At 40.2% G+C, this 8635-nt stretch overlaps 1 protein-coding gene across 2 annotated transcripts; it reads right to left on the bottom strand.

The window, feature by feature from the left end:
* Positions 1-295: 295 nt before the first annotated feature.
* On the bottom strand, positions 296-8489 carry LOC110494100 (serine/arginine-rich splicing factor 3). 2 transcript variants are annotated; one of them, XR_016487922.1, is made up of 7 exons: positions 8376-8429; positions 7878-7931; positions 7440-7650; positions 7161-7307; positions 5440-6630; positions 2848-2934; positions 296-768 (listed from the first exon to the last, which is right to left on the bottom strand). XR_016487922.1 is itself a non-coding variant. In XM_021568821.3 (7 exons), the coding sequence occupies exons 2-7, from the start codon at positions 7882-7884 to the stop codon at positions 741-743; spliced, it is 519 nt and encodes a 172-aa protein (XP_021424496.1). In that variant the 5' UTR covers positions 7885-7931; positions 8376-8489; the 3' UTR covers positions 296-740. The 2 variants fall into 2 exon arrangements, 1 of the variants encoding a protein (XP_021424496.1); XM_021568821.3 differs by having other exon boundaries at positions 5440-5478; positions 8376-8489.
* Between the last annotated feature and the right edge of the window lie 146 nt (positions 8490-8635).

The raw sequence follows: 8635 nt of genomic DNA, 5'->3' as shown, positions 1-8635 counted from the left end.
TCATTGTTTCCCAGCCCTATTTCACTATGATTTAAGGGATTGCAAGTTATCCAACTTAGAATAAATTGAAAAGACATACATTTGCAATGCAGACGGAGCTACCCAAATCTTTCAATCTGTGACTCAGATTTTCATCCCGAGTCACAAATTTCCATCTTAAGAACAATTGAATGACTAAGCTTTGATTTACACATCAATCGCTCCATCTCCCATCCAAGAATCTAGCATTCAGTGAGCCACAATCAAAAGTAAATTAAACATAACTCAAAACAATCCAAAAAGTTATACCCAGGGAAACCTGTTACCAAATGTTTAATTCAATCACTTCAAACAGTTTAACAGAAACAAATACAAAGTAGTTGAGTTACCACATTCTACTCAACATGCAGTGTGACAGCTACTTCCTGTATGAATTCTACTTCAGAATTTATGGGGGAAATAATTGCCAAGTGGACTGAAAACATTTTTCTAAATCAATCCTTTAACTAATTTGACAATGCGGCATGTAAATTTAAACAAATTAAAACAGGACACATTTGGTAAAATAAAGACAGTAATTTGTGAATGATACAGTTTGCAAAGACGGAATTGTTTCAAAGATGGATAGACACGGCCGTTTCACTTCATAAAAAGGAAGAAAGAAAAAACAAATCTAAAAGATTATTTAAAAATGAAACGCACTCATCCAAAACCTGATTCAATACAAGAGACATCCTCAGGGTTGGACTTCAGACTGTCACTCACTTTCTCTCCGTGGTCCTAGAGCGGCTGGGGGAAAAACAAGGATCAGAAACAATAATAACTTGCACTACAATCCAATGTCCACAGCCCTCCAAATACAGTGGGGTCCGAAATTATTGACACCCTTGATAAAGACGAGCAAAAATGACTGCGTAATGACTGATGGACGTCCAGTATTGTGCATACTAGGGCTGACCCAATTTAGTCGACTTCGCGATTGCTTGGTCAAAAACTGTTGGTCGACCGAGATTTCTGTAGGCGAGCAGTCAAATAGATTTTTTTGTTGCTATGTGCATAACAGCGAGGTTAACCAGCATATTGGTGAACAATTTTTTACTTTACCTTTATTTACCTAGGCAAGTCAGTTAAGAACAAATTCTTATTTTCAATGACAGCCTAGGAACAGTGGGTTAACTGCCTTGTTCAGGGGCAGAACGACAATTTTTTATTAATTTTTTTTAACCTTGACAGCTCGGGTATTTGATCTTGCAACCTTTCGGTTACAAGTCCAATGCGCTAACCACTAGGCTACCTGCCACCCAACAATGCGGCGGAGGCAGCAGCGGAGTAAAAAGACGAGGAAACAGCCCTTAATTGTCTAAGAAAACTGATTACAGAAGATACCAACTTAATTAGGTCCATAATCAGTAGCCTAACTGTTAGCAGGCTTCTTATAGTCGTGGCCCTGTATAACCACCATGGTGTTGTAGGTCTAAGAGCGCTTCCTGTTTAGTCTTAATACCGTAACTTACATAGGCCTATATTTCATAGCAATCATTATTCGTTAATTTCATCACATTTCAAAGCATGAATGGCTCGTATGCCATCAAGCATTTGCTTTAAAATTAAATAAAAAGGGAGCTTTGGATAATTAGCCTAAACAATAAATAAACCGCAATTCATGCAACTGTTTTTAGTCGCTGCTGTAATAAAGGCTTTAAAATATTATATATATATATAATTTTTTACATTTTATTTTCTTGTTCGAACAGACTGGAACATTTATCATTTACTTAATGTTGTTTACACGGTTCCAAATGGTCTTTGGAAATAGATTAATCTAACAGCACCTGTTTGGCAAACAATACACACGCAGCACTTGCTCCTACACCCTCATTTTTCTTGATTTCCAGTAGTTTCTACAATTAAGTCAAATGTTTGTCATACCTCAACTTCCTTTTTCCCTCCTGAGCAACCAGTAAACATTTGCGTTTCTAGTTTCCCCCCCGCGTCCATTTTGCTGTTGCGGTGTTCGGACTTTGTTATAACTAATTTATTGATGTGATGATATGCTATAGGCGAGGCCCTATTGGTGACGTGCATGCAATGCATACATGTTTCACGTAAAGAGAGCAAGGGTTAAAGGAATATGGAATATTTTTCCTAAACAAATTAGCTATTTGGGTAACAGCACTTTTCAGTCAGAAACAAGAAACGAACGTGCTCTAATTATGTTGCAGCTTCAGCCCGGACAACACTGTGCTACCTGTGAGTGCCTGTGACGTTCGCCAGTCACAGGCACTCACGGTTTTATTATGTTTGTACACCGCGTGGCCAAGCTCAGTGCATATAGATCATTTTATTCAAACAGATTGGGTTTTTGGCTAAAATGTCCTGGTACTGGGTAAAGTTCACAAAGCTCTTGAATGGCCATCTCAGTCTCCAGACTTGAAACCCATTGAAAACCTGTAGTTTGAATTGCAGACTGCAGCCCATAAGAGCAGACAAAGGCGCTGGAAGGACTCTGTATGTAGGAACGGTCTAAGATTCCTTCTAACGTGTTAACCAACTCATAAAACATTTCTGAAAAAGGCTCAGTGGCATCATCCTCACTAGGTGAGGTATTGAAAGGAAATTAAAACAGGGGTGTCGATAATTGACAACTTTTTTTATTACTTGTTAAACAAAATCTATTTACGTGCAATTGTATTAATATAATTTACAACAATTTTAGAGCGTAGCGCATCAAAATTATTTTATAGCCATTTTTGTGCATCTTCATCAAGGGTGTCAATAACCCCACTGCACCTGTCCATATAGGAAGACGCCCGTGGATAAACAAAGACAAGAAACAGACGCCATTTAACGTCATGAACGCACACTTACCTCCGGGACCTTGAGAAGGATCTTGAAGGTTTATGGTTCCTGTCTCTGGAGATAGACCTATCTCTTCTTCTGTCTCGTGACGGAGACCTAGAGAAGAACAAGTCAATTAGAGTGCGTTTCCCGATGTACTCACATGTATTCACACGGTCAGAAATATTACATTTGAACAGTGGTCACTTTAAGCTATAGAGCATCGATTAGTATTGACCACGTCAGAGCCATGTATAAACATTTTATAACAGGCGACAGTGGGTTCTTTAGATTGGGAGGGCCGAACATTTTTGGAGTAACATATGGAGTAACAAATGTTGGTATCATAAGTACCATGTTGTTTTGGGTTTGTGATATAACCGGTATACTGTGCAACACTATTAGACAGGAAATAATTCCTTAGTCTAGATAGGCTCAGAAATGTGACAAGTCACTCAGCAAATGTAGCATCTGAAACCTGACACAGCCCTGCTGGTAGAGCAGGAGTGGAGAGATGGGGCTTTCTTGCACTATAAGACACGGGACCCTACAACATTCATAAAGCGCTTTGTACACCAAAACGCCCAGCACCGCTCAAAGTCCCCTAAATAGGGAACTTAACATTATGATGTAAAAATGTTTTTAACCCAAACTATTGCTAATGGTGAACTTTAACAACCAAAATCAAATCTATAGTAAGCCCTGTTCAGCAGGTATAGCCAGATAAATGGTGTTTTACTGGAATAAACACTTAACATTTGCAGAGACAACAACCTAGCAAATTGCACAGGTTCTCACTCAACTAATAAAGCCTAATATCACGCAAGCCATTTTAGCATTTGAATGCTGAAGGTGCCGAGCAGATGTGCACGATCAGGAACAGGCAGACTAAACTAAGTCATGTTGGTCAGCACGTAAAGCTGGGCACAGTGCAGTTTGACTAGGCTACTGATATTGCCTGGGGTTGTTCGGCATGCAAAATGACTTGTAGATCAATGACTGGCAAGAGTTACATGCAGTTTGCCACTAAAGTAGAGGATGCGTTAGTGGTCAGTCACAAAAGATGAGGTATTTTCAGAAGGTGGAAATAATGTAATATGAACTTGTATTTTAAAATCATGGACCGATGCAGATTGGTGAATCTTTACATCCCTACTAGTTAGATAGCTACCACAAATCTTTTAACTTCTTGGTGACAGGGGGGCAGTATTGAGTAGCTTGGATGAATAAGGTGCCCAGAGTAAACTGCCTGCTACTCTGTCCCAGATGCTAATATATGCATATTATTAGTAGTATTGGAGAGAAAACACTGACGTTTCTAAAATTGTTTGAATTATGTCTGTGAGTATAACAGAACTCATATGGCAGGTGAAAACCTGAGAAAAATCCAACCAGGAAGTGGGAAATCTGAGGCTTGTAGTTTCAGCTCTTTGCCATTCCAATATACAGTGTAAATGGGGTCATATTGCACTTCCTAAGGCTTCCACTAGATGTCAACAGTCTTTAGAACTTTGTTTGAGGCTTCTACTGTGAGGTGGGGGCGAATGAGAGGGGATTGGCCAGGTGACCGGCAGAGTGCCACAGGAGTGCCACGGGAGAGTTAGCTCTCATTCCATTGCTTTTCTACAGACATAGGAATTCTCCGGTTATTGAAAATGTATGATAAAAACATCCTAAAGATTGATTCTATACTTATTTTGACAAGTTTCTAAGGGCTGTAACGGAACTTTTTGAACTTTTCGTCCGACTGGACCTGCACGTGCGTTTGGATTTGTTTACCAAACGCCCTAACAAAAGAAGCTATTTGGACATAAATTATATACTTTATCAAACATTTATTGTGGAACTGGGATTCCTGGAAGTGCATTCTGATAAAGATCATTAAAGGTAAGTGAATATTGATAATGCTATTTCTGACTAATGTTGACTACACAATATGGCGGATATCTTTTTGGCTGCTTTGTCATCTGAACGCTGTACTCAGATTATTGCATGGTTTGCTTTTTCCATAAAGTTCTTGAAATCTGACACAGCAGTTGCATTAAGGAGAACTATATCTCTAATTCCACATGTAACACTTGTATTTTCATCAACATTTATGATGAATATGTCTGTAAATTGATGTGGCTCTCTGCAAAATCACTGCATGTTTTAGAACTACTGAACGTAATGTAAAATTATATTTTTTTATATAAATATGCACAAAACATACATGTATTGTGTAACATGAAGTCCTATGAGTGTCATCTGATGAAGATCAAAGGTTAGTGATTATTTTCTCTCTATTTGTGACTCCTCTCTTTGGCTGGAAAATGGCTGTGTTTTTCTGTGAGTTGGTGGTGACCTAACAATCATTTGTGGTGCTTTCGCTGTAAAGCCTTTTTGAAATCAGACACTGTGGCTGGATTAACGAGAATTTTATATTTAAATTGTGTAAAATACTTGTATGCTTGAGGAATTTTAATTATGAGATTTCTGTTGTTTTGAATTTGGTGCCCTGCACTTTCACTGGCTGTTGGCGAGGTTGGACGCTACCGTCCCACATATCCCAGACAGGTTAAGGTGTGGAGGCTGGGCAAAGAGGAACACTATGGAGAATGTAGTAGAGGCATTTACGCTCACCTGCTGCGACTGCGGCTGAAGCTCCTCCTCCTAGGAGAGCTGGACGGAGAAGGAAAAACTGTTTTAATACTGGGTATTATTGCATCAATAACACCTGTCAAACATGACATTCCTTATTCCTGAAGAAGCATCATTCCAATCATTACACAATACCACACACAGCCTTCCTCTTTCTGCAGACGGAACAGATCAGGGGATCCTCTGCACCCCTGCTAGAGGACAGAATGCCTGGACAACCAACTGAGGTCAAAATGAGACCTCTTATAAACTCAGGAGACCGGGGAAGTTTAAATGAACACAAGCATATAAACAAAGTGAGACAATGAATTAGAAGCTATAAAATACAAGTATGCAGACTTAAAAGCTACATACCTGTACTGTTTGTTGTACAAACAAAGGGCACATTTCTTAAATCACTACCAATATTGGTCCTCATAAATGGTAATACACAGTTAATGCTAACCAGGACAGCTCCAAGACCCCACAACTTTTGAGTTTAAGGACAAAAGCTTTATTTGTAATCTATGAGAGGGAGATTCTAAATGATAATAATTGTACTCACAAGTTGTTTGAAACTAAATTCAAGCCACACTTTCTATGACTGCCAATTGCATATTGTCAAGCAGCTGTTAAACCAAACCTGTGGTAAGCATGACACTACAAAAAGCAGGAGAAAAGCAACTTACTATTTTTGGGGGTTTGGACACAAGATAGAAATGACGCAAGGAAGTCAGACTGATGGCGAGGGAGGTAGAATTTGCAGAGAGGATTTGCCACATGTTGCAAATGTTGGAGTTATGGAGTTGGTTGGCTGGAGGGGGTACAGTAGTTGTAGATTTTCCCTGTCTTTGTGTGGTTAGCCGGGGCCTGCTGTGCTGCTTGTAGGTAGTTGTGTTGATAATTGGGGAAAGTAGTTAAATCGCTGACTGGTCAGAATTGTGAGGTGGGCTGCGACGCTGACGATTGGGTTAAGGTTGGAGGAGGAGGAGGAAGCTGAGAGCTGCATGCTCAGGAACCAATAGGCTGGAGCGGAACATGACGACTGGCCATGCCTGGGTCATGTGACACGGCACCAGCGAAGCTGATTGGGTGGGGCACAGTGCTGGCGCTGGTCAGTGGTCACATGATGCTGTAAGAGGACTAGTTGACTGACTGTCTCAGAGGGTGGTGAGAAGAGGCATGGTGATGACTCTGCAACGGGGTTCATTTTTATTAATATAGATCGAAGGCAAAAAAACGAAACTGAGAAAATGAAACAAAACTGACATCCAGATAGCAATTAAATGATCAAACAAGTGCCCCCTTCTTCCGAAATTTGATGGGTGATAAATGTTTATCTTAAAGAATTTACCTTAAATGTATTGCCCAGATCAACAAATGATGCCTGAATTAAACCTTTTGAAATCACCTAAATTTTGACCTGAAAAAGGGACCCAATCCCTCAGATGAGTAAATGATCCTTTCCCAGCTCTGATTGTGTCCATAGTAAAAAATTGTATAATGTATCACAGCACTAACCAACCTACAGACAGTGCAGGTGTTTGTGTCTACCTGCCAAATCCAGCCCACTAAATTGAAATGATAGGACATATGATACAGTTGGAAGGGATGGAAGGGAGGGTGTGGGGTTGACTGGCAAGGTAGGTAGGTTATAAACACGTGTTGGCCTACATGTTAAAGATAAGTGATAATAAATCTAGGTGAAAGGTGATGTATCATACCGGCGTCTGACAGGCGGGCTCCCACGGCGCCTGCTGCTGTAGTCATCACGTCCAGGGCGACGGCTCCAGGAGGGTGGAGGTCCGCGGCTCCTCGAGCGTTTCTCACCATTGGACAACTCAACTCTCACTCTGCAGCCAGACAGAGTCCTGTTCACATAAAGTAATTGCAGAAGCATACTAGTTAGACTGGAATACAGCATATGACTGACTGTTTTGCTCAAGTAATGAACTGAATTTCCCATTCTTGGTGGACAATAATGTATTTAAGTAGTGGCTTACCTCCCATCCAATTCTCTCACAGCATCAGTTGCATCTCTGGGGTCCTCAAACTCGACAAAGGCAAAGCCTGGGGGGTTCCTCGCCACCCACACACTACGCAGGGGGCCATAATACCCAAACGCCCTCTCCAACTCAGTCTTGTTTCCACTGTTGCCCAAGTTCCCAACATATACCTTACAATCAAGAGGACAATCTCTGAGATGAGCAGGTTCTAAGAGTGAAAGGAAAGAGGAAAATAAGATACCACAAGTACTACATCCAGTCATTCACAATTACATTCATTAGAATTCTACAATTCACATCACTTCCATCAAATTTGTGACAACGCTGTGTTAACTGGCCAAACGCCCCTAACCAAACTATTTTTTAAATATTTTTTTTACATAAAAGAAACGAGACCGGAAAAGAGGTTGGGTGCATATCACGTTAGGTAATTACCTCCCATCTCGAAGGATACTTGTTTCCGTTGAAGGGTTGACAAAATATATAAATCTGGAAGAAAGGAGGGAGACTTGATTAGCATTGATTAGTCAACTATATTGTTAGCTAGCAATTTAACGTGCTTAGCTAGCTACCAACAACGCGATTGTTAAAATGTAACTTAATACGATCGCTAGTTAGTTACAGCTTTAAGTAAATGCATGGATAAATGCATTCATAAATTAGACTGGAAAAACATGTATTGTATTAATCTGGCAGTGCTGCTCATTGTTAGCTTCCATTAGCTAATATTAGCCGTGGATGAGCATTGCGGTTAGCTTAGCAAGATGCTGGCTTTTGTTGACGGTTCAATCGAACTATTCGACTAAAGCAAAACAATTTTACAGTGCATGATGTTTTTAAATCGTAAACGGTTTTCATTCCCACATCCATTAATCACAATTGTACTCGTTATATCTGCGCCAAAGTCTCCCAACACGCTCAGACGATTCTTACCTGCGAGCAGTAGTCTCCACACGGTGTTGGAAAATGGCGTTGAAATGAAATAAATAATCTCGACATCGCGCGGGGTCAGTAAAGTGCTTTACCAGTGGCCTATCGCCCTCTACTGGAGTGGAGTATTATGACTACCTGACCAAGTGTGTTTTTCTTTTAAAAAAAGAGCGGTGTCGAGACCAGATACCTAAATAACATGTATTTATTTATACAATGGTTATTCTTAAGCATACAATGCAGGGTACGTAATATATAGTTTA

Source organism: Oncorhynchus mykiss, chromosome 17 (genome assembly GCF_057628025.1).
Source record: "Oncorhynchus mykiss isolate SJ-2025 chromosome 17, ASM5762802v1, whole genome shotgun sequence".
NCBI classification, from domain to species: domain Eukaryota; kingdom Metazoa; phylum Chordata; class Actinopteri; order Salmoniformes; family Salmonidae; genus Oncorhynchus; species Oncorhynchus mykiss.
This window is presented reverse-complemented; position numbering and strand designations above follow the sequence as displayed.

Coding starts and splice junctions, on each gene's coding strand:
- LOC110494100 (XM_021568821.3), bottom strand. Junction 2,935..5,439: donor TTCAGCCGCAGTCGCAGCAG/GTGAGCGTAAAT, acceptor GTTCTTCTCTAG/GTCTCCGTCACGAGACAGAA. Junction 769..2,847: donor TCCTTCTCAAGGTCCCGGAG/GTAAGTGTGCGT, acceptor TTTTTCCCCCAG/CCGCTCTAGGACCACGGAGA.